The 25360-nt window shown below is 41.0% G+C and overlaps 3 protein-coding genes across 5 annotated transcripts; all 3 read left to right on the forward strand.

Moving 5' to 3' along the window:
• Positions 1-1778: 1778 nt before the first annotated feature.
• LOC139198745 (contactin-1-like) lies at positions 1779-6606 on the forward strand. The gene is made up of 9 exons (XM_070827676.1): positions 1779-1828; positions 3045-3658; positions 3751-3855; positions 4121-4333; positions 4731-5072; positions 5676-5939; positions 6054-6147; positions 6244-6288; positions 6386-6606. Exons 2-9 carry the CDS (start codon positions 3475-3477, stop codon positions 6402-6404), a joined length of 1266 nt encoding a protein of 421 aa, XP_070683777.1. The 5' UTR covers positions 1779-1828; positions 3045-3474; the 3' UTR covers positions 6405-6606.
• A 3454-nt stretch (positions 6607-10060) lies between these two features.
• On the forward strand, positions 10061-13656 carry LOC139199096 (uncharacterized). Its single transcript, XM_070828110.1, has 8 exons — positions 10061-10301; positions 10413-10517; positions 10698-10823; positions 11179-11520; positions 12538-12765; positions 13136-13229; positions 13362-13419; positions 13503-13656. The coding sequence occupies exons 1-8, from the start codon at positions 10061-10063 to the stop codon at positions 13572-13574; spliced, it is 1266 nt and encodes a 421-aa protein (XP_070684211.1). The 3' UTR covers positions 13575-13656.
• Positions 13657-15176: 1520 nt separating this feature from the next.
• Positions 15177-25267, forward strand: akap8l (A kinase (PRKA) anchor protein 8-like). 3 transcript variants are annotated; one of them, XM_070827667.1, is made up of 13 exons: positions 15177-15294; positions 16060-16098; positions 17264-17516; positions 19103-19715; positions 20311-20425; positions 20524-20576; positions 20973-21003; positions 21302-21407; positions 21638-21779; positions 22138-22243; positions 22333-22463; positions 23375-23470; positions 23986-25267. In XM_070827667.1, exons 1-13 carry the CDS (start codon positions 15270-15272, stop codon positions 24445-24447), a joined length of 2172 nt encoding a protein of 723 aa, XP_070683768.1. In that variant the 5' UTR covers positions 15177-15269; the 3' UTR covers positions 24448-25267. The 3 variants fall into 3 exon arrangements, with proteins under 3 accessions (XP_070683768.1, XP_070683770.1, XP_070683769.1); XM_070827669.1 differs by having other exon boundaries at positions 20976-21003; XM_070827668.1 differs by having other exon boundaries at positions 20314-20425.
• The last annotated feature ends 93 nt before the right edge of the window (positions 25268-25360 follow it).

A 25360-nucleotide genomic window follows, 5' to 3' on the forward strand; every position in this document is an offset into this window, starting at 1 on the left:
GAGGAGGGAAGAGGCTGTCTGGGAGGGAGGGAGGGAGGGACACCGAGACAGAGGGAGGGAGGGAGAGACACTGGAGGAGAGAGAGAGAGAGAGAGAGATCCAGCTTCCTCCTTCCAGCTGTTGACTCCCAGGACAGACTGAACTGTGTTGTCCTCACACTGTTGAAGAGAAGCAAAACACTAATTTAATTTGCTTTATTGGTCTAGAAAAGATGTCTGTGTTTCCAAAAGGCAATGAGAGGGGAAAAAAATCATAAAAACAGGGTTTCTTACAATAAGAAAAGCTGAAACAGTTCAGTGCCAGTTTGAACTGTCCAACCTCCACCCAACATGCACCCTGACAGGAAGCCACCCTGGCTCTGTTCGAGGTTTCTTCCCATTAAAGGGGAGTTTTCCTGCCACTGTTGCCTAATATAATATCTGATGCTTGCTCATGTGGGGATTCTTGAATCCTTCATTTTGAATTCTTGAATCGTCGGGTCTCTCTCTTAATCAAACAGTTTGGTCTAGACCTTGTCTTTATGGAAAGTATGAACTGTAGGAGCCAGTGCAGTGATTTCATTAGCGGAGTAATGAGTTCAGTTTTTTGTGTACCTGTAAGGACTCTGGCTGCTGCACTCCGAATGAGCTGCAGGCGTCCAACTGATTGTTTGGATAATCCTGCAAATTACAGCAGTCTAACCTGCTTGAGACGAAGGCATGAGATCATTATCCAAAATAAGTCCAAGGTGTGAATACACAGGAGTGTATTTATATTTTGAGAGTCAATAGACTTATTTATATAGTCTGAAAATACAATCAGCCTTAACGTCATAATGTAGCGTTATTATTTTACTGGGAGGTTTCTCGTATATCAATATCTGTTTTTAGTGTCACAGTTTATTTCTTTCAGTGTCTGAACTGAGGGGGAACTCCTCCTTCAACATCTTTCTTTCTTTCTTTCTCTCTGCGTGTATGTAAACAAGTCACCTTGTTCTTTCGTCATCATGTCCATCATGTAGGGGAATTCTGTTGTTTTAGGAATAACAAGACGAAGGCAAAGCGTGTTTGTGTTTCTCAAACACAGCTCAACATGTTTTACATGCACACGTCAGAGAGAAGATGCTGCTATCTATTGGAATTCAATAACAGTTCTGTGGTTAAAAATGTTTGTGTTTTAAAGTCAGAGTGGTGACATCTGCTGACCTGGGCTCAGTACTGAGCAGGAATGAAGGGATGAGCGGTGTCTCATGAAGACATGAAGACACCGGGTTGCGACCAGCTTCCGCCCCAGGAGAGAACCCTGAACCTTCTTATTGTGTGGTGCCAGAGCTGACTGCAGCGCTTCACAAACGTCATGAAGATGTATTTTGCTGATACGTAAGTTTATATGAAGCAGCTGTAAAGCACTTTGAATTGCCTTGTGTCTGAGTGGTGCTGTGTAAATAAGCTCGTCTTGCCTTTTGGAAATAAATCACAAGACCAATATGAAGTCAGTGTTGGTGCACATGAACAAATCTATGACTAACAAAAGAGCAATATGCAGCTTCTTCTTCACAGCTTTAGCACCTTTTACCAACAAACCTGCAGCAAGCAGCACTTTGGTCACTGACACCTTCACACCTCTCTGGCATCTTACATGTAGATGCTTCTTGTTACTAAGAATAAGGACATCAAGAGGAAGGAGAGGAAGTTCAGAGCTGCACACCGTGTGTTAACCTTCACTGATCAACAGTCACTTCTGTCCTCTTCAGCCTTCACTCCAAGCAGACGGCCTTTTATTATAAGAGTAGCCATGTTGTTGGCAGAAGTTGGATGTGTGTTCATGGGTTTCATCCTGTGCAGCTCAGGTATTAATGATTATTACTTTATATCCATTACATATTCCTGTTAATAACTGATATTAATATAATTGATAGTTGATTGTAATTGATAGATGTTTTTACTTGAGTTTATTGAGTTACTAAAGCTAAAGCTAAAGTTAATTATGTTACTATTTTAACCTGCATTAACACCTTAAAGAACATTGTGTAAAAAAATCAGTCCTCTCTAAGATTTTTATCACAGATCAATATGGAATATTAGGATGAGAATCAGGTTTGCTGCAAAGGGAGGTTTCACAATAAAAGGAATTTATAGAAATAGAAGTAAAAACAAAACAAGAACCGCAAGTCAAGAAACATACCTACACTCCTCACAAAAAGTTAGGGATATTCAGCTTTCAGGTGAAATTTCAGGATGAACCTAAAATGCATTCGAACCTTTCCAGGTGAACTTAATGTGACCTTCTCTAAACTTTTGAATGCACATGTCCAACTGTTAAGTGTCTCAGTACTTTCTGCACAAGTTGCTGTTCTCTAACAAGAAGCTTAACAGCAACATTCACAACAGGTTTGATCCATGAATCCACCAATACATTTCCTGCTTCAGTTAGAATTGGTATTTAAACAGTCCTCCTCATCATGCTGTTCACATTCTGACATCATGAGACCAAGACGACACCTAACAGTTGATCAGCAGCACCTCAACACTGGAGGCTTCAAACAGGAAGTCCTCAGACGGAGGTGTTCACTGAGCTTAGAGGGTCACAGAGTGTCATCAGGAGGTTGGAACAGTGATACAGAGACTGGAAGAGTCACAGAAAGGAGAGGAGTGGACGTCCTTTGGCCACATCCCAATTTATTGAGACACTGAACATGTTTTGTTGTGGTATACCTACCACCGTTGTTAGATTTTCTTCAAATAAATTGTTTAAGATGAATAAAACTACCATTGCATGCTTCTACTTAAATGCCCTACTTTCATGATATAATATCACTGTAGCATTCACTTTTTACATTTTCCATATATTTCACCTGAAAGTCGAATATCCCTAACTTTTTGTGAGTAGTGTATAAAAATAATTTACAGTATGAAAAATAGATGTAGAATAGATGTGCAATTTGTTTTTTAAAAGAAATGAAAAAGCTGTAACATTTGTGCAAAATATTGAACATAGAATGTATGAAGTATATTACTAAGCAATAGAAAGGCATGTGTTTTTCAAATTGTTGTCTTCTCTTAAAGGGCTTCACAGACAAGCAAACAGCATCTGTGCTTTAAAAGGTTCATCAGTGGATCTGTCCTGCACAGCTGAACATCCCACTTCAGGCATGAAATGGTACACTGTACACTGGGATGAATACGAAATTGTTCACAAAGAGATCTCTGCAGACGGAAGTCGTGCATCGTACAACATGTCTGAAGAGAGTAACTTCACTCTAACGATCAACGACCTAAGAGAGAGTGATGCAAACATTTACAGCTGCAGAGACAGTACAGCTAGATTGGAAAACTCCTGGGTCAGAAGAATTCAGCTCCATGTTGCAGGTACAGTGGCTGCCTTTGTTACTTACAAAGAATCGGATCATTTTATGAGATTTGATTTTGTCATGACATCGTGTCAGACCTGCAGGTGAAGGTGATTCCTTCCACAGAGGGACTGACAGTAACACTGATGTGCAGCACCAGCTGTCCTCTGACTGAAAACCCTGCAGCCTACATCTGGTACAAGAACAGACAGTTTCTCTATCAGGACTGGTCTCCCTGGTACCAGCAGCTGGTCAGCAGTGAGGAGGCAGCCACATACTCCTGTGCTGTCAGAGGCTACGAGGATCTCAGAGCCCCTGAAGTCTCCGTGGGTGAGTCACAACGTTATGCATCTTATGTAACAAAAAACTAAGCCTGTGAAAAACTGTGACTAAAAATGCAAAAATGCCGTATTTCTGTCCAGATTCTGTCACATCGAGCTGCTTCAGTGTGACCTATGCTAAAGGGAGGATGTGTTCATATAAGCAGACATCAGAGGATGAACCCTGCTCCATCACATATCCAACAGGTTACTTTTTACACAAACACAAGCACAACTCCTGGAACCCCTCACCCCACACCAAAGATATGCCAACTTCACCCAGGACAGCTGTACACTGTGTGTGTGTACAGATGTAATGATAATACATACTAATACTAACAAATATCAGACCTAGTTAATCAGCCAGTTCTGGTTATATCTTTGCCTTCTTTAAAAATGACAACAACAAAAAACACACACACAATTACCATCATTAACATTCTGCATTTTTTTTCAAACTATCTCTCAACAGAGGTACATGTTCAACAGACACCTTCAGAGGGATACATCACACTGAACTGTGCCACCAGCTGTCCTCTGACTGATCCTCAAACCACCTATAGGTGGTACCAGAACGGGCAATTATACACACATGTTAATAGTCAACATTATTTAGTTTCCCCCTCCGTGAATAGACTTTCCTGCGCTGTAAATGGCCACGAGGATCTGCTCTCTGCTCAATCCTGTGAGTATGAATCTATCTATCTATCTATCTATCTATCTATCTATCTATCTATCTATCTATCTATCTATCTATCTATCTATCTATCTATCTATCTATCTATTACTGCAAATATCCTGATGTTTTTTGTGTATTATCTGCTCATATCCAAATGATGCATTCATATTCACTTGCATCCCTAATACCTGCACACTCGGTTATGCCATAGTTACAATGGCATTATGTAGAGGATGTTTTTAAAGAGTTAATTTAATAGTTAGTTTTTACAATTTACTGCAGCAGTCAAATGAACATTCATCCATTCTGCCAAAATCACTTTGCGGTCAGTCTTGTCAGTTAATATCTACGCTTAAGTCTTAACATCAATCAAGTATCTTTCTGTTTTTCATCTATATTTCAGGTGCTGAGGCGCAGAGGTGCTGGAGTGTGAATTATGTCAGAAGGAGAATCTGTGCTCTGCGAGGGTCCTCGGTGAACATTTCCAGTGAATACTCATATACCAACAGCTTGCCGCTCAGGTCTAAAACATGGTATAAAAGAAAGAGAAATGCCAAGGCGGATGCTGAAGAGCTGATTCAGGCTGCAGGTCGTGTGCAGTTTAATGACGAGGCGAAGAACCAACACATCCTGAGAATTGAAAATCTGCAGAGGACAGACTCTGCAGAATATGCATTCAGACTCCTGACAGTTGAAGGAACTCCAAGACAGTCTGATTTACCTGGAGTGACTTTGGTTGTGACAGGTAATTCTTTAGAATAATGAATGGAGAGTTTGTCGCTCCCTCTCTGTGTATTTGCAGCAGTAAGAGTGGCTAAAATGAACTCAACACCACCTCAAAATTATAGGTTTTTTCCTTGTTGGATACACAGTATACACAGAGACAGTAATGTTGGTTCAGCTGGGTATTTCAAGCTAGGGGAAAACACAGGCCTGCTGTCAGTGGGTGTTAAAGGAATAGTTCAACAATTTGGGAAATATGCTCAATCGAATCCCGGCAGAGAGTTACATGAGGAGATTGATACCACTCTCATGTCTGTCCATAACATAGAAATTTACATCAAGTAACTCACAGAATTAACCGGCCACACCTGACATTGTTAGCGCTCCTCTCGTCCCATTGAAGAGCACTGGCTGGCAGAATCCGTGTATTTTGCCAGCCTGGTTGTCAGAAGAGAGTCAATCTCAGGCGTGACCAAACCATTTTTGTCACTCACATAGTCCAATGTGCTGAATGCTCGCAGTGTATGTATGTGAGGTGGACAAAACCCAGTTGAGTACAGTAAAGGAAGGGTAAGGTTGATTATTATATATGCCTCTATAAGTAAGCAATCTAACCATGTTTCAGGTCTGAAAGTGACGTTCACTCCCTCTTCAGTGGTGTCAGAAGGCCAGAGAGTCACAGTGACCTGCAGTACCAGCTGTCCTCTCACCCACAACACAAACTACATCTGGAGCTTGAACGGTCGACCTCTGAACCTGCAAGAGACCCAAAACAAACACCTGGTTCTGGATCCAGTCGGCAGTCAGCATGCAGGAAACTACGTCTGTGCTGTCGAAACCCACAAACAACTCAACATCAGCTCATATGAAAGGACTCTCATTGTTGAAGGTGGGCATAGTTTTTCATTTTTACTCAAGTGTTTTAAGGTAATAGAAGTACACTTTAATTTCAGTTTTAGAGTGTGTCCGACCAGTAACAAATCTTATACCCATCCCTTTCCAGCTATGTGGAAAACTACGGCAATAATAAATGCAGTAAGACTGATAGTTGCATTACTGATCCCAATTCCTCTACTTGTCTTCCACCTGTGGATGAGGTAAAAGTTTAGATGTACTTCCTGTCATCAATGTTGTCTTTCTGCTTTGTTGAGTAACAATAATAATTTTGCACTGTCTGACCAAAACAAAACCAGGAAGACACTGACCTCCACCACTGCGCCTAATGACAAAGGTGAAAGGTGAGCACAGAATCTGAAGGCTAGAAACCTAATGTGTGTGTGTGTGTGTGTGTGTGTGCGTTTCTGTGTCATCATCTCTGCTTTCTGTGCTCTGCAGATCAACTCGTTATATTTGAGCACATCATTCCTGTTCATCAACCCTGTGATCGCAGCAACCAAAGCACCATGTGTCTGACTGGGTTTTTGCTAATTTACAACGTCTGTCTTGTTTATCTAGAGCCCTTCTGTTTCTTAGCAAAGATGTGCAACTTGAATAACACAGGATTTACATTCTTTATGTGGACAGAGAAGCTAATATTGTTTTGTGTCGTCTGCATGTGTGCATAGGCAGTGCTTAAATGTTAGCCATAACAAGGTAATATTTCTTCTGCTCTCAAGTTTTCAGTACTAATAAAGCAGCATGAATACTTCACTGTAAGGTGTGTTTTAATGATGCTGCTGCTGCATTAACAGTGTGAAAATAAATACAGAAATTTTGCTTTTGAATCACAGTGATCACAATGATCACAGATTTTGAGATGCACACACAAAGCAGGTTAAGTGGCTGAAGCTGCTATTTTATTATATTCTGTTCTGTGACTGTTGAGCTCTGGAAGTATAGAGTGCTGCAGGAATGAGTCCAAAAACCCAGAAATAAGTAAGCATTTGGAACATTTTTGCAGTCCCTTGTCTCAAAGTCAGCGAGTCTTTTTTGGGTGAATTTTTGGCTTAAGAGATTTTCACATTCTGTTCTCTGACATAAAATAAGTCATTAAATACCCCTCTCTTTAAGTTTGAATCTTTTATGTGTCTTAATAGAGGCGGTTGCTAACAAGCGGCTCAGTGAGACTACAGAGGTTGTCGGGGGACGGACACTGATTTAATTACTCCTTTACAGTCGCCAGTTGTTTTTGATACTCACACTCTTGCAGACTATTCTAACTCAACCTTTCCAACTTCATCAATTTATTGTATTTTACAGTCCTAGCTTTTTCAAATGCCATGTAGTTTATTGGTGGTGAATTAGAAGTGTCACCACTACCGGCAATGATGTCACAGTGTCCTGAAGCGCACTGTGCATGTGTGCGGCGAGGGAAAGAGTTAAACTGCTGGAGGTCAGCAAAAACAGGATTTTCAAGGGGTGTCGAGCTGCTCACTGCAAACTTATAAAACACTCTCACTTAGTTCACCGCTTAAAGTACTCAATACATCTCCATCTAGTGGCGGTAGAAATAAAGTCAGGGGATCACTAAAATCTTTAGTTATGAGAACTATGAATGTCCGCACCAGATTGGATCACATCCAATAGTTTTTGATATTTCACTCACATTTTGGTGTACCAGATACTGCCATCCACAGAGCCTTACTTTTCTAAAGCTATGGCAGAGAGGCCTTCAGTTTTAGATTACTTCATTTGCACTGTATTGCCCAGTCAATACACCAATTACCAATATGCTGCACATTAATGAGCTGAAGACTTGATATACAAACACTCTCCATAAATGAATCCCACCATTTAAGTTCTTACATTAATTGTACTGCACTGTGACTGTGAGCTGTGCCCCTCTGGTGGGATTGAGATCCATTCAGTTTCTCTCACTGACTTTCTCTAGTGGTTTAAGTGGGGACCTACAATTGGAGTTATGGAGAACCAGCTCAGTCTGACTACTTAACTGTTTTTATCACAACACCTTATAACCTTTTACTTTATATGACTGTGAAAACATTGAAATGTGCACAACAAATGATATTGCATTAAAACTGATCTGACCTAAGCACAAATTTTGGTTAGTTGATGTGGGTTATTAGAATCAACCAAAAGATAAATGGAAAATTTAAATAGATTATCGGTCTATTAAAAAGGCATTGTGACACTTTACAATGAGAATGGCATGACAAGATTACAACAAAAACGTTGTGGTTGTTCTTGTCACAGAAATATATAGAAATATAGTGAGAACATGTAGTCTAGATACATACAGAGATACTGGAAGAAAATCAAACATGTTGGACATTTTCACAGCCAATTGCTGTAATATTCAGAAGACAATTTCTAAGTCTAAAGTCTGTGAATTTATGAGAAAAAAAAACTGAATTCAACCTTGTAGACTCGGGCAGTAAAGGGAATGCACGGTTGTGAAGATGGTGATTCTGGTCTAAAAACATGAGTATTTCCTTATTGCTAAATCTGACTACAAAGTATAATTTGATGAGGCATAAAACATGGCAAGTGGCGGCATCTGGTATGAGGAGGTTGATCCAGCCTTGCCGTGTGAATCAATGTGGTTTCTTAATAAAAAAGAAAACAAAATTACAGGTTTTTCTCATAAATTTGTAACTTTAATGTCAGAGAATGTGTTTTTTGGGGTTGTTTTTTGTTTTTTTTTACAGATTTATGACTTTACAATCTCAGAGAATGAAAACAAATTTGTTTTTCTCATAAATGTGTCAGTTTGTGTCTTACATAACTTTATGACAGCAAACAGATGGCTTCACATGAACTTTTAAGAGATCAGTTGGGTTACATCCACAGCTTCCGCCTCTTATTGCTGCACCACAAACCAACAGGAAATAAGACTTCCTTTACTTACCTATACTGACTCTGCTCTCACTCTGATAATTCTGATAACATCATGCCACAGTTTAATACTTGTGTAAATATGTTAAAGGTCAAAATGTGAGCAGATAAAAGTCATAACTGCCTTTAGAGGGAATCAAGATTTTTTCCTGCAAAACATTAAACAAATGTTGTTTTTATTAGATTCAACTTTATTGTCAATGCTCAGAGTGCAAGCACTGAGAGAACAAACTGCAGAGATGCTCCGAGATACTTGTAGAGGATTTCAGAATCAGTTGATCACTGAGAGAGGAAGGAAGAGACATTTGGATCTCAGAGCTGCAGGGTGTTTGTCCACCTCCCTCTGACCAACAGGCCACTCTGTCCTCTTCAGCCTCTCTTATAAGACTACCCTCAGTTTTTTGACAGGTGAGAGGCAGAAATAATCAAATAAAACATTTTCTGATTAGAAACTAAGGGACTGCAGCAGCCATGCTTTATGCTGGATGTGTTTTTCTGGATTTAATCCTCTACATCTCAGGTAAGATTTATTATTTACTTCTTATACAATTCTAAACTATAATCACTATATGTATGGTTATACGTGTGATTATTAACTGTAATCTGTTAAAAACAAAGGAGTGGATGAAATCTTTTATATGAGGGGAAGAGTTAAACTATGTCAACTAAAAAGTGAACACACTTTACAAACATTTTAAAGAAAACATTGCATATCCTACTACTGGATGGAGCTCTTCAAATTTCCTTATGTACTGTATATCATACTGTCATGATTAGTAAACATCAAATATTTAAATGGTATCAATTTGTCCAGATGTTTGCTAATATTATCTTCTGTTTAAGGGGTTCATGGACAAGCAAACAGCATCTGTGCCTTAAAAGGTTCATCAGTGGATCTGCCCTGCTCGGCTGAACATCCCACTTCAACCATGAAATGGTACACTGTGCACAGGAATGCCTCCACGTATGTTCATGATAAGATTTCTGCAAATGGAGGTCGAGTATCGAACAACATGTCTGAAGAGAGCAACTACACGCTAACAATTAATGATCTGAAAGAGAGCGATGCAAAATTTTACTGCTGCAGAGAAACTGACGACCCAGAGCCCTGCTGGCACAACGGAACTGAGCTCTATGTTACAGGTACAGTGGCTGCCACATAACTATCACTTTAAGACTGACTTTAGAATATGACTTCTTATTTTATTCACCATCATGTCAGACCTGCAGGTGAAGGTGATTCCTTCCACAGAGGGACAGACAGTAACACTGATGTGCAGCACCAGCTGTCCTCTGACTGGAAACCCTGCAGCCTACATCTGGTACAAGAACAGACAGTTTCTCTATCAGGACTGGTCTCCCTGGTACCAGCAGCTGGTCAGCAGTGAGGAGGCAGCCACATACTCCTGTGCTGTCAGAGGCTACGAGGATCTCAGAGCCCCTGAAGTCTCCGTGGGTGAGTCACGTTAAGAAACCTCTTGCCCACCTAACATGTTATACTTTGAACAAAAGCTCAAACATTCATCTGAAACTTGACCAAAATGCTAAATCCTATGCTTTTGTCCAGATTCTGTCACATCGAGCTGCTTCAGTGTGACCTATGCTAAAGGGAGGATGTGTTCATATAAGCAGAAATCAGAGGATGAACCCTGCACCATCACATATCCAACAGGTTAGATTGCTCTAAACATATTGTATATATTGTACATACTTTTTGTTGTACATACTTTTTTATGTGTATATCTCTGTCCACTAGTTTATCATTTATTGCTTTTCTATTTCTGCTGCGCTCTTACTTCTCTTCTCTCACCAAATATATCTCAGTGACTGTGTATCAATCTTCTCCCAACAGAGGTATATGTTCAAAGGACTGTGGAGAACTATGTCACACTGACTTGTGCCACCAACTGTCTTCTGACTGACCCTCAAGCTGCCTATAGGTGGTACTTGAACAACCACTTACACAGTTCCTGTGAGAGTCAAGACATTACAGTTTTTAAGTCCTCTTCTGAATCCGCCTCTTGTGCTGTAAAAGGTCACGAAGATCTGCATTCTGATGAATACTGTGAGTATGAGCCAACTTATCTTCTCATTTTCGCTTGTGGAATAGAGCATTTGTATCATTATCTGCATCCCACACGGGCAGTAAGAAAACTAATAATTTGAATAATGTTACCACCATATAAACATTGTGTATTACTACCAGTCTACATTATGCCACGAAATACTACAAGAAAATGTAAATATACATAAGATTTTGTATTAAAAAAAATAGAGTCTGGTTAAAATGTAAATATAGATGTTACTAAAAAGTATTTAATTATTCTTTTCAGGTGTTAATGAAATGAAATGCTCGAGTGTGAATTATGTCAGCAGGAGGATCTGCGCCCTAGAGGGCGCCTCTGTGAACATTAGCTGTGACTACTCGGATCCCAACAGCAGGTTTTCCTATCAGAAATTATGGAATAAAGTAAACGGACATGATGAGGAGGACGCTGAAGAGATGATTGAGGCTGCAGGTCGCGTGGAGTATCATGACGACATAAAAAAACACCACATACTGGCACTCCACAACCTGATGAAGAATGACTCAGGGGAATACAAATTCAGTGTCCACAGAATTAGCAAAAGTTGGAGACTGTCTGATTTAGCAAGAGTGACTTTGATTGTTACAGGTAATACTTCAGTTTAAGTACCTGAATATTTTTCAGTAGGGAATCTGTTGCTCTTGCTTCATGAGATAACACTTGCTACATAGGACAGAAAAATTATCTAAAGGTGGCATGCTTCCAAAAAATGTTTTCTCCTTCTATCCCCATGATAACTGTGCCTCAGATTAATCCATCAGAGTGTTTAACCAACAGTAAATTACATTAATTTATTTGTTAACTTACATATTTCAGTTTTCTTTTAATATTATTATTATTATTATTATTATTATCAGTTTTCAGTGGCAGTTTGGTTAGGTTTAGGGGGGAAAAGGATCATTATTTGGGTTAGAATAACAAATCAAATGCATATATAAAAGGCAGTGTACATTAAACACAAAATATCTTCTTTCCAACACAAACCCTGGTGTAAATAGCCACATTGCTTGTTTACACCCAGGTGCAAATAGTGTTGTTGACTACTTACACCTTGGTGCATAACATCTGCCTGTATCTATTCTCTCCCTGGAGTCCCAAAAACCTTTAAGTTTTTACAAAATGATGTAGCAATTACCTGTCAAGTGTTGTAGTTCATTATAAAATTATCTCAGTGCAATTGATATATTGTTAACTTTAAGAAATGTAAGAATTTGTAATAGGTCCTTGTTCTGCCTAAATATTGCATATTGTAAGACATCATATCTGATGGACACAAGTACACATGGTCGTGTATTTTCTATTGTGTTATAAAATATCCAATGCTAAATGGACTGTATATTGAGCTTTAACACATTCACACATGAAGGATCTAATTGGATATTAGGAGAGTGTTCATTCACACTATAAGCAATGCTTTGGGAGCTCTCTGGGGTTCAGTGTGTTTACAGGAGTTGAGGATTGAACTGCCAATCTTCTGATTAGTGGGCGACCTGGTTTACTCTCTGAGCTAATAGGCACACACAAGCTTAGACAGGACATCTTTCGTGTTAATTGATCTATGAAACCAATTTCCAGGCCTGAAAGTGACAATGACTCCCTCTTCAGTGGTGACAGAAGGCCAGAGAGCCACACTGACCTGCAGTACCAGCTGTCCTCTGCCCCACAACACAAACTACATCTGGTACTTGAACGGACGACCTCTGAACCTGCAACAGAACCAAAAAAAAAACCTGGTTCTGGACCCAGTCGGCAGTCAGCATGCAGGAAACTACTCCTGTGCTGTTGAAAGTCCCCAAAACATCAGCTCACACGAAAGAACTCTCAAAGTCAAACGTGAGCACAGCTTTAAATTTTCATACAGTAACAGTTGTTTTGAAGCATGTTTACCATTGAAACTCAATCAAATGTCTCAATTTTTTTAATTCTCTGTGACATGTGTTGCATTAGTCACCCATTCTTAATCTAATTTTGATTAAATGCATATCAATATAACTGTGTTCCCCTGTACAAAAAGACCCATGCCTTGTTAGAAGGAAAGTGAAGCCACAGTAAAGGCAGCAGGCAGACACTTTCAGTCCAGAGGATTGTGGAGATGAGGATTGAAGTACAGGGTCAAAGCCTTCAAGATACATTACTTACTTTCTTTGTATTGTTTTGAAATATGTTGCACTGATGACTCACATCTCCATCAATCTCTCTCCAGCTCGAGGGAAATCAGTGATGATAGGGAACGCAGTCAAACTGACTCTTTTATTGCTGATCCCGTCTGCTGCGTTTCTACTCTACCTAAAGATGAGGTAAATGACCGAATGAGAAAATCTGCTATTTCCATGATCGTACTCTCGTTTCCTGCATTCAAAGGCTTCTTGCTGACTTGATAAGTCTGTTATTAACATTAGTGATTTCATAATATGACCAATAAAATCCAGGAAGAAGAAAACTCTGCCTTCCACCGCAGAGCTAAATGACAGAGTACAAACCGGACAGGTGAGTAGAAAACATGTTAGAAATGATAGAAATGACTGTTTCTGTTTTCTGTTCATCTGTCACCTGCTCTTTCTGCACATCAGGCGGACTCTGTGTATGAGAGCATCGCACTCGTAGCCACGACTCCCACACCAAACCAGGACCACACAGTGTAATATCTGCTTGGAGCCGAGGTGTCTGCGCGGGAACCTTTGCAGAGAGCAGCTGAAATGTCTTATTCGCGTAGATTCTAGTTGGCGAGCCATGTATTGAGCCCTGCAGAGGCACCTTTAAACTCAGAGTGTTTGTGTCACAGTCAGACCTGGAGGTCACAAAAACAACCAAAAATATTGAGCCTCATCTTCATCATCAGGAGTTCGTCTATGCAGCTGATTCACATATCTGTTCATGAAGCCCTACTGCATGTATATAACCGTGATGCTGGTTCAAGTCTATCTGATGCTCCTGTGAAACGAGCAGTGAATACTGTTGCACACCACCGTTAGATAACAAATGTACACAGTGTTGCATTATAGCATTTTTCATGTTATCATTCATTTTTTCATGTTTTAATGGACTTGTTTGTCTTATATAATCACAGTTGGTTGAATTTCACATTATTTAAATCCAGAGTGTAACTTTGTCCAAGCCGCTTTGCTTCCTTCCTCCACTGCATATATTACTACCATTCATTTTATTACTGTAGGTTGTCTTTTACCATGATGTTTTAATTGTGCAAATATATTAAAAGTATTGATTTCTCTTTCTTCTGCTTGATTTCTTTCTCTCGATACATTGCTAATAAACCACCCAACTGGGATGCCCTTTAATGTGATCCCTGGTGATTGGCTGAATGAGATTTCCAATCATTACATTTGGTGCAATTTCACCAAGCCTTTAAACATTAATTGGATGAATTGGTTGTTTATAGACATATGCTGTGCTAAGTTTATATTTAGGTCAGATTCACTTATATTTTAGGACATGCGCATATACAAAAAACAAACGAGGTAGGTGGGAAACAAGTACAATTAAAGCATCAAATTATATACAATAACGTTCTATAAAATGGTTTGAACTCTAAATATGTACTGAAAATACAGTGTACAATAGAAGTGATATACTGTAATGTAAAATATGAATAAATGCAAATCAGATGCAGTAGATATTGAACAGCTCTACAGTAAGGTGCGGAAATGTCATTAAATGGATACATTATGCAAAATTAAACGCAAATATACTGTAAAGGTGGATTTATGGATCAGGTAAATGAAAGATGTTGATGTGTGAGTCCTGTTTGTATAAGTGTGCAATACTGAGTGCTGACCAGCAGCTGTCACCACTGACTATCAAATGCTTGACTGTAACAACGAACCATTGGTTGCTCATTGATTTCCTCATTTGAATTTACAGGATTCATCCAAACTTTTAGGGTAGGAGCGCATCCTGGACTCAAACTGAGTTTGTTTTAGGTGTAGATGAATACAGGCAAAAACACAAGAAAACACCAAGGCACTCTGTTTATAATAAGCATTACTCTATTGTGATGGCATAACTGGTCGAATGTAATGTTGTAGATATATTTGGGAAAATGTTTCCAATTTCAGACCTTCTTGTTATATTATATGATCTTTTTACTATATTAATGATCTTCAATGTCGGAGTCATGCACATATAATAATTAATTCCTCAATAAGTCGCGTGCGGACCAAAGTCCCCAAACACCAGCGATTAGTGACGTCACGAGGCCTCGGGGGTCACGTGATTTTGGGTCCCTCTCGCCGTTTTGAAAGAGCCTGAAGGCGCAGCCAGCACGGGAGCTACTGCTGCTCTTTACGACCGGATTGTCTCAACAGCGTGTTAAAGCGATCATGGACAGCAGAGGCTACGGTTCTGGTAAATATACACCGGTGATATAGACGCGGAGGCATTTAGCATGGCTGCATTTAGCTCTCCGTTTAGCCGCTTGCTTTGTTACACAGCCGCTGTATGTTAGCCTTTAGCTAGCTCTGATGGTTAGCTTCCTAGCAACAGCAACCCGTAGCCGGCTGTAGCTTGAGACAAAGAAGTGTTAGCTAACTGTTTAGTATTTCTATCCTATCTGTTGTGGTGTTGGTCTGATTAATGACTGCATTTCAGGGCAAACGAAAAATCGTTATCGGGAATACCAGGCCCGATAGCTAGCATTAAGACAGCATAGCTAGCTAGGTTAGCCACTTCTTCATCAGGCTGTTTATTTGCTAGTGTGCTAATACAGAGAGCCGTGAGGCCCTTTGTTAGGCTGCTGCAGTGCGTGTTAAATAATTTCATTCAAATTAGCTGGTCGGTTTTGTTAAAATGGAGTCAGTGTGGGAATAACAGACTTTTTAAGGGTGGTTAATAAAATGGCCGCCTCAATAAAAGCATAAGTTGGTTTAACATCGCCGCCACACAGACAGTTGTTCACTGGAAAAGCTGTGAAACGATAAAACTAACACATTAATAGTTTGATGAGATTATGCAGAAAACCCAGGGGGCTTGCTGTTGTGGAGCTGAACACTCATGGGACATCCCTCAGTATCTTCAGTTAACCTTTTAGTCCAGTGGACTTTGCTTAATGTTGTTTTGGCAATTGACTATTTGGACACATGTACTCATACCAGTTGTTCTCTCCTCATGTAGGTTACTCCAGCTGGGGAGGTGGAGGGTCAGGCAGCAGAGGTAAGACAATGAGCGAGCGTACTCCTGCACTGCATTATGACACAAGGACACCCAAACTTTAAGCTCGATTGAAGGGCTACAGCCAAGTCATTGTAATCCAACGAGAGCAACCTCACATAGTAATAATTTTGACTGAATGCTGCCTTTTGTCTTTTTGTGGCGTGACTCTTACTTTTAAACGATTTGTAACAGGCGGGATGAAGAAAGTATTGCCGCTTCTATTATCTTTATTACCGCCTGAATTAGTCATTTCTTTTTCCATCAGTCCATTTTGCTTAATTGATTAGTATTTTTTAGTTTATTTGAAAGGGGACAATACAATTTCATAAAACACATGATTACACATGGTTAAAAAAGCCAGAATTAGCCAGAGGGGTAGTTGGCAGGAAATTATTTCTATAAGACAAGAACTGTATTTTCGCTGTTAGTTCGTACCATTAATTTCCCAACACACAAGATAAATTCCCAGAGACAGAGATCTCAGTTCAAAGTTTTACTTGCAACAAACAAGGAGTACAGGCAAAGCTCTACATCTGCACTGAGCGGTCTCAGTGTCTTTCAAGCATATATGCAACATGTATAAGCAAAGTTCCTCCTCTCAGCAGTCCTCCGCCGCACCCTGCTCCCTCTCCCCCTTGCAGGGGCGGTTGATGGGAAGCGCAGGTGCGCTGACTTCTCACTGTTCAAGGCCTTCTCGAACTCTTCTTTATCTCAAGAATGCAAGCACAGTCTGATACATCCTACACCAACACACATCTCTTTGGTCTGTGTAAAGGTCACAGCAACTATCACACAGTCCTGCATCAGGCTAAAACTTCATGATAATAAAGCATAAATGTATTAACATAAGCGTGCCTGCACATTTTCTATTTCCTAACAGTAGTTTTCATCTGTAGTCCCCTGGCCATGATGTAAAAAAACAGTAAAATGCATCTACAAGAGAAAAACATGGTTAGACACTTGATAGGGCACTAATGTAACAAATAACATATACATAACAAACTGTTAAGAAAGCACAGAGCACACAATACCTATACAATATAATACAAGATACATATTCAAACACGTACTATAGTTATACACTTAGTAAATTCAGTGCCAACCTATTTTATTGTAATATGGGTGACAGTGGTCATTTACATCTCTTAATTCTTTATGATGTTAGGTTCTGGTGGCTTTGACCTGTATGGGGGAGGTTATAAGGACTCGATGTCTGGGCTCGGGGGCTACGGAGGAGGAGGAGGAGGAGGTGGCGGCGGCGGCGGCAGCAGCCACAGCCACATGAAGAGAGGTCTCTCGGGAGGGTCCCTGCTCTCATCCGCAGGCACTCATGCAGATGCAGTCATTGCCAAGATTAACCAGCGTCTGGACATGCTCACTCAGTTGGAGGGCGGTTTGAAAGGGGCTCGGGGTGACAGGTAATAATTTTTTCTTCCCCCTTGTTATTTGCCTTGTGCATTACGCCGTCTTCATCAGATACCACTACCGCTCATGCCAGTGAGACTATTACATTTCCCAGTGGTGTCTTTCATGTTAAACAAGTAAATAACACAGCTTCTAAATGTGGCATCTGGTTAACTGAGAACAGTGTCTCTGAATGTTGCCTCATGCCTGGACAATTACCAACCAGTTAAATATCGCTTGTTTTTAGAGACATCTGACAAAGTATCTCAGCAAATGTCTTGTCTCACGTGTAGCTGTCATAGACGCTGTCATAAAGATGCTTAGGCCTTCTAATGCTGTTGCTAACTTTAAAGTTAAAGAAGCCTCTCTGGTGTGGCCTTGTAGTACAGCAGACTTTTGTAAAATATATGTAAACAATAACAAAAAATATGCCACTGTTTGAAAATCTAGTTGTTTTTTGTTTTTTTTTTTAAGACAAGTTACGAGAGTCAATTGGGCTCTCAGCCTGCTTAATGCATTCACTTACACTTTACACTCAGCCTTGGTAAAAATGTATATGCCTGAATTGATTGATTGCAAGTTTATTGATAAGGATAAACACTTTGAGATGAACCACCTTGTTTTCAATGGGATCCTAACGATTCCTAATGTCTCTTTGGGATGAAAAGGGTGTGAGTTGCTCACAGGCTGCATTTGAATGCCTTCGCATCCATGGAAGCTTTGAATGCTCCTCATTTGCTATGTTGTGGTTTGTCCAATCGCTGGGAAGAAAATGTTGTTGCTGTTGTGATTCCTCAAAACCTTAGATGTCATGAAAATGCATGGCCCCTTGTTGGTGGTGACGTTACAGACCAACTTTCATTTGTATCAGACTGACATCCTTGCACATGAAGCCAGTCCATCTTTACCTCGCACTTCTTGAACATTGCCTTTGTCTTGCCTTTGTTCTTATGTGTTCACACACTTTGTTTCTCTCATCCTCCATGTGACCTAACCCTGTGTTCTGGCTTTAGGTTACACAAGAGAGATGAGTTTACAGGCGTTAGCTTGATATTACTTTGTCAAGCCAAACTGTTAATTGAAAGCTGCCTGCTGTATCTACAAAAACCCATGGGGAAAAATCCCTCTGAATGTTCCATCCCCCTTCTTGAGTATTGAGTATACCATAATCCAGTCGCTTCCCAGGATATTTCTCTTCTTGCACCTTTCTCAAGACACCACTGGTTCTGACGGACCATGCTCATGTCCAGTCAAGGTTTCAAAGCCTTAAGAAACTGCATTTCCCCTAATGAGCAGGATACTGTTAAACCTCCACCAGTGAAAGTGGTTGGATGAGTATCTGTAATCTTAATGATAAGAGCAAAATCAGCACTGTATCGTAGAAGACCACAAGTGGAGTGTTAACTTGTTTTGGATCATCAATTTCTGATCTAATGTGGTTTCTGAAATAAAGCTGGGAGTGACAAGAAAACGAATATGAGAAAGCGAGACCATGGAGGAGAAGGAAAAACAGGTGGAGAAATCCAAACCTGACCGCCCTCCCTGCCTCCCCTGCTCTCTGCTCTTCTCTATCAACCCTCTCCCTCCCTCCCTCCCGCAGGTATGACCAGTACGAGTCATTCGACTCGCGCTCCTCTGCTCTCACCTCCTCCCGAGATCTCTACAGATCTGGCGGCGGTAGCTATGGTTATGGCGATGGCCGTGGGGACAACATGCTGTTGGGTCAGCGAGGAGGCTCGGGCTTCGGAGGGGGAATTGGGCTAGGGGGAGGAGGAGGCTTTGACAGCCCCTCCTCTTCCTATGGAGTCGCTAAAATGCGACAGAATATGAGGGAGCCCTTCAGCAGTGGCCAGGGAGGAGGTTCTGGTGTTTCTGGAGGTGGAGGATGGGCTGGAGCAGGCCGACGTTCCCCCAGAAGGGGTGGAAGTGCCGGGGGTCGAGGAGCTGGAGGAGGGTTTGGAAGCCGCAGGTCTGACCCCACTCCATTAGGCGGAGGTGGGCGGGGAAGTGGTAGTGGTGGCCAGTCCCACCGCGGCCACTCTCCAGGAGGTGGTAGAGGCAAGCTCCCATCCCTCCTGTCCAACCGTATGTACCCTGAGAGTGGGGGCTTCCATCAGGGTTCCATTCAAGGGCCTCACGACTTTCCTGGGAGGCATTTTGGAGGGGGCCCACGGGCTGGCCGCCAGCGAGGCCGCAAGAGACCCCTCAACAAAGTAAGTACCTCCAGCCAAATAAGACCTCCTCAGACACTGGGCAAAATTTAAGCCCTTTCTGATTCCCTCCATTTTGTATTGTCAACCAACTGGCAAGTCAGCCTAAAGTGCTAGTACCTGCTATGTTCCATGTAAAGCACTTTGTCACAAATAATCCCAGACACACATTCGACACATCACTTGCCCCTCTTACTCCACCCAGCCCTTATTTAATGTGGTCAGAAATGACGCATGGAACTGCCCTTTTGTACAGTAAAGGCAAGTGTCAACTCTCCCTGCCCAAATCTTTGTCTTGTATACCTGTGGGGTATTGAATGGTTTCACTTTCTGGATTTTATTTTGATTTTTTTTCTTCTTCTTTTTTGTTCCTTTTGCCCCAGTCTTGGGTCGTGTTAAGATAAGGCTAACACTATTAATGGGGACATGCCCAATGAAGGAAGATGTTTCCTAATTGGCTTTGACAGCATTAAGTCTAGACTGTTGATGTGTTGATGATAAGTTCTGGTTATATTGTCCATATGTTTTTGGTTTTTTATTTTTGGGGGGGGGGGCTGAAAATGTATTTGTGAGTGCAAACTGATTTTGTTGACTGTAGCAGGTGAAACCACAGCGTGACATCCAAAAGAAGAGAAAGCAGACCCTTACTGCATCTGATGAGCCTGAGTCAAAGATGAACCGGACAGAGAGTGCAGGGTCAGAGGCTACCCAAGGTACTTTGTCAAAATAACAAAAGCACCACTCAGCAGACAATATTCCCCTGCCCAGCTTGGAATGATGATGATGATGATGATGATGTGTGTTTCTGCAGAGCAACCAGAAAAAAATGGCGACGACAGTGAATCAAAGACTGAAGCAGCAGCGGTGAGAAGATGGGGCTTGTTTAATGGGAACTGTGTCTTATAAAGTCCTATGTGTGTCTTTATTGTGCTACAGCAACACTCAATTTGGCACGTAGTGAGTTAATTTACCCTCATAAATAAACCACTGGACCATTTGATGTGATTAAACAATACAGCATCTCTTCAAATGCAATCAGTGTTCTTTAGAAGGAAATGCAAAGTCACTATATTGCTGAATAACGGCAATAGTGTTGTTGCACTGACAAAGAACGCTAGAATAAAAGCTCTTCTGTGGGCTTTTTCATTATCCATCATGCTTTTGCACAGATTTGAGATGGACACAGTGGCTGTTATCTAAATCATCAGCTGCTTTTTTTCCCCCAAATTAAAATAAGTAATGGTTTATTTTTCTTCACAGGAGACTCAACCCACTGTGGACGGAGATAAAGGTAAGCTTAATTACAGTTTCTCCTTCTTTTCTCTTTTCTTTTTTCTATTTTCGCTAATGGTGATCATGGATCAAAAAGCTTGTGACATGATCTTTCCTACACAAATGCAGTTTAAATAATTTGCTTATAATTACACGGTGTTCATTTTGGGTCGTTTTATACATGAGCAAGATGGCGGTGCACAATGTTCACAGCAGCTCTCCCTTCTCAAATATGATTGCACATTGTATAATGATAATACAGCCGTTCTAATTTTTTTTATTTTTTTTTATTTTTTTCTTCCTGCTCTTGTGCTTAGCTTCACCCAAACAGGAGGAGAAGAAAAGTCCACAAAGCAAACTGACCCCAGTCCAAGGGCAGGAGAAGCACCCCAAAATGAGGAAGAGGAGGGGCTTCCTGGAAAGGTGAGAGGACACCCCTAACTCTGGGTCAAGATTTACTCCTTCACCCTGCTCCGTCTGCTTTTTTCTCTGTTTATTAGTTTTCTTGCCTTTTGTTTTTACATGTTTGTATATTGTTGCACCTATGTTCTTGTTGGGATTACTGACCTATGATCGTGTATCATTTCTAATCGGACTGGGTTTCTTCCACTCTTCTTCACCCTGCTTTTTTCTGATGGACCTTTTTCTTTCAGGGTGATGTTTGCATGCTCTGTGTGCAAGTTCCGTTCTTTCTACAAGGAGGAAATGGAAACCCATCTTGAGAGTCGCTTCCACAAGGACCACTTCAAGTTCCTTTCCAGCCAACTGTCCAAGCCCACCACAGACTTCCTTCAGGTGACTGCCAAACATCACATGCAAACTTTCAGTCTAATACAGGTGTAATATAAGTGTCCATCACAAGCACTAATTGTTTGCTGATACAGGTTCCTGGGCTCACCACAACAATCTGACCCCTCCCCCCCAATAACATATACAATACTTAAACTAAACTTTACTTACTCAACGTCTATGTATTCATTATAAGAACAAATTAATGAAATCAATTTGTCATTGGTCAGGCATGATAGGTGGGCTGGGCCCCGGTATAATGGTACACTGGTTGTACTACATGCAGCAAGGTCACCAGAGTCGTTGAGGAAAAATCTGTTGCATGAAGTGTAAATTAATAAAAACTTTCTTTTTGTGTTTGCAGGAGTATTTGCAGAACAAGTTTAAGAAGACAGAGCAGAGGGTTGGCCAGTTGGAAAACCACAGTGCTGCCATCTGCCAGGTGTACAAAGAGCAGGACCTCACAAGGGGTAAGAAGCAGCAGCAGCAGTGTGTGTACAGAAGTAAGATGGGGAGATTTTAAGTGAGTGCTCATTGCAGATATTTCTCACATCTGTAGATCTCGGTATGGAGCACTTCATGAGGAAGGTGGAAGCCGCCCACTGCGCAGCATGTGACCTTTTCATTCCCATGCAGCCCCACCTGATACAGAAACACATCAAGTCTCCTGACCATAACTACAACCGTAAGGTATGTAAGGCAGCTCGCCCCCACATTGATCATTATTCTATAGAAAATTAAACGTTGTGCTTTTTTTCCTACTGATTAAAAGAAAAGGGAGAGAGAGAGGGAATGTAGGGATGCTTTTCTGTGTTCGTAATGAAGAGAGGACAACAAGATGCATTCAAGAGCTTTATGTATTTTACAAGCTCTGAGTCTAACATCACAGGCACAGATGAGACTAAAGAATACAGAGTAAAGCTTCCACATATATAGGATTCTTCAAGTAATATCTGGTTTCAGATATGTGAGGGGGTACCCCAAAGAAAGAAATGACCTTTCCATGGACTGACCAGTTGTCCAGACAAGGTGGAGCCAGGAAGATAGAATGCTGACTTACAGATAGCATACATACAATCTATTGTACATGTTCCTGCAACATGTAACATAAGAAAAAAAGGGGAAAACAACAAAAAGCATTTTTTCATGTAACTATTGGTGATTACATCGATTTAAGTTGCAGCATTGGTTAAAATTATTGTAATTAGATAAGTTCATGGAATTGTTGTGCCTTGCATTAAAGAGTGATTAATTTGCCACATTTCTCTGTTTAAAATTAAGGCACTCAAACATTTGTAATATAATGCTGAACTTGTGTTTTATAACATTACTTAACTGGGTTAAATAATGTCTGCACCATTTCTGATCAGTCCGCTGTGCTCTGTGCAGTGGTGTTAGAATCAACTGTTAAGCTGTAATACTCCTCACACCAGATGATGTGGTGGTGCACCCAAAAAAAACCCTGTACTGACTGATTCAGTACAAATAAAATTAGAAAAGCTACGGTCAGTGCTGGATGACTTTTGTAATGACGTTTGTTCTTTCAGTGTTTTGTTGTCTGTCCTATGTATGACTCGGGGCTGTTCTCTCTGTGATTCAAGGGTATGATGGAGCAATCCAAGAGGGCCAGTCTGTCAGTTGCTCGTAGCATCCTCAACCACAAACTCATTGGCAAGAAGCTGGAGAGCTACCTCAAGGTATGTACAGTGGCATGTTCCAAGTTGCACTAAATTTATTAAAGCAGTTTGCTATGCAAATGTGACGGTCACAGTGAAATATTTGCCTGTTTTTAACCCTCACTAGTTTCATGGCATCACAGTTACCCATTCTTCATTTCTAAATCACTTTACACTGTAACGCAATCTGAGCTCAAGATGATGAAATGGAAAAAATCATTTTAATACTATATTGCTAGGTTGCTATTTTAAAGTCAAAATGTAGTGGTACCGTTAAGAAAGAGGAACTGGAATTACCAAATGAGCTTCCTGGTTAAATATAGGGTATATTTAGCTGGTTTGTGTTTTTAAATGTCGTGCCAAGAAATGGCCTCATCATTGCTGATGGCATGCAGTCTAAGTACCGGTCATACCATGCTTGTACACATAACGCCAGGTCCATGTCTTTATTGTGATGAGCCCTAAATATCCCCCTTTGATCATGAATGTAGGGCCTCATTGACAACTTGTACTTATAAATGTTCTTCCATTGACAGGGTGAAAACCCATTCACCGGTAACCAAGACGACCAGGATCCAGAAGACCCCATGGTGATGGACGTGTCTGAACTGGATTTAACCACCGAGACAGCAGACGGCCAGACGGAGGCAACACCGGTCAAGGAGGAGCCGGTGGCTGAAGGAGAGACGTGCCAAGAGGGCGTTGAAGGTGAAGCAACAGAAACGGCGGAAGAAGCGCAGGAAGCGCAGGAGCAAGTAGCAGAGGAGGAAAAGATGGAGGAGGAGCTTGGAATGGAGGGAGAGGAGGAGCAGGAGAACCTGGAGGAGGAGGAGGAAGGCTTTGAAGTTGGAGAAGAGGAGGAGGGATATGTGGTGCACGATGAGATTGGCGAAGAGGGATTACAGGGTGAGATGGGAAATGAAGAGGAGGAGGAGGAGGAGGAGGTGGAGGGAGTCGAGGCAGCAGAGGTCGAAGAGGAAGACAAGAATGATGAATGACTTTTAAACCCAGTGTGTGTGCGCGCGACTTCTCAACCTTAACATCGGACCAGTCAGTGACCACCCCCGCAGCCCCATCAACCCTATTTCATTGCCAGGCATATTAAGAAATGTACACACCTGCTCCCACCATTTTTCACGGTCTAATGAATCTGAGCTCGTATAACTTTATTTCTCGTTTAAGCAAAAAGTTCCACATTTTGAGAAACACTCTTGTTCACTGTCCTGCCAAGAGTTAGATGAGAAGATTGTCAAAAACTTATGGATGCCCACCAATCAGCTCTCTTTGAGTGTTGATGAACTTATGTTTGGACTGTGGACAGGGCCAGGTCCTCCGTTCTCCAGTCCTAATGCTACGCAAAGCCCCCCCCTGCTCCAGCTCCATATGCAACACGTACAGGAGACCGATCTTCTCATTTGTAACCCTGCTAAACGGCAAATAAGTGTATTCCCCAAAATGTTGAACTATTCCTCTTAATATTTTTTTTTGTGCCTTTTGTTCAAAGTATTCTTGATTTAGATTAATTTGTTCAGAATTGTTTAAGAAATCTCAAGTATTGTAAAGTTGAGAGAGTTGTGTACTTTTTTTTTTTCTTGTCAGAGTTTACATGATGCCACAGCGTTCTGTCCATTTCTAGATTTGACGATGGTGAATGGATGATTTTCAAACCTTGAAAGCTTGCTCTTTATTCTACAGCTGGGCTGACAGAGATTCGTAAGTGGACTGTGACTGTAGAATAGGTGTGGAATATTCAGAATTCATATCAATCATGTAACAATCTTGTTTCACTCTGAGTAAGAAATAAATTTGTTGAATAAATCCCCCTTTTGATGTTTGTATTCAGTTTAACACATCATTTGCTTGATTGAAGTTAATGAAGGCAGAGTTTAAACTTGCTGAACCTACTACCAG

This window comes from Pempheris klunzingeri, chromosome 3, assembly GCF_042242105.1.
Source record: "Pempheris klunzingeri isolate RE-2024b chromosome 3, fPemKlu1.hap1, whole genome shotgun sequence".
In the NCBI taxonomy this organism is placed as follows: domain Eukaryota; kingdom Metazoa; phylum Chordata; class Actinopteri; order Acropomatiformes; family Pempheridae; genus Pempheris; species Pempheris klunzingeri.

Bases quoted from the DNA above. Each gene is read 5' to 3' on its own strand.
- akap8l (XM_070827667.1), top strand. From the start codon at position 15,270: ATGGACAGCAGAGGCTACGGTTCTG. The intron at 21,004-21,301 runs GTAAGCTTAATT...TCTTGTGCTTAG, and splicing joins CACTGTGGACGGAGATAAAG to CTTCACCCAAACAGGAGGAG. The intron at 21,408-21,637 runs GTGAGAGGACAC...TTTTTCTTTCAG, and splicing joins AGGAGGGGCTTCCTGGAAAG to GGTGATGTTTGCATGCTCTG.
- LOC139198745 (XM_070827676.1), top strand. From the start codon at position 3,475: ATGTGCAGCACCAGCTGTCCTCTGACTGAAAACCCTGCAGCCTACATC. The intron at 4,334-4,730 runs GTGAGTATGAAT...TCTATATTTCAG, and splicing joins TCTGCTCTCTGCTCAATCCT to GTGCTGAGGCGCAGAGGTGC. The intron at 5,940-6,053 runs GTGGGCATAGTT...ATCCCTTTCCAG, and splicing joins AAGGACTCTCATTGTTGAAG to CTATGTGGAAAACTACGGCA.
- LOC139199096 (XM_070828110.1), top strand. From the start codon at position 10,061: ATGTCAGACCTGCAGGTGAAGGTGATTCCTTCCACAGAGGGACAGACA. The intron at 11,521-12,537 runs GTAATACTTCAG...CTCCCTCTTCAG, and splicing joins AGTGACTTTGATTGTTACAG to TGGTGACAGAAGGCCAGAGA. The intron at 13,420-13,502 runs GTGAGTAGAAAA...TCTGCACATCAG, and splicing joins ACAGAGTACAAACCGGACAG to GCGGACTCTGTGTATGAGAG.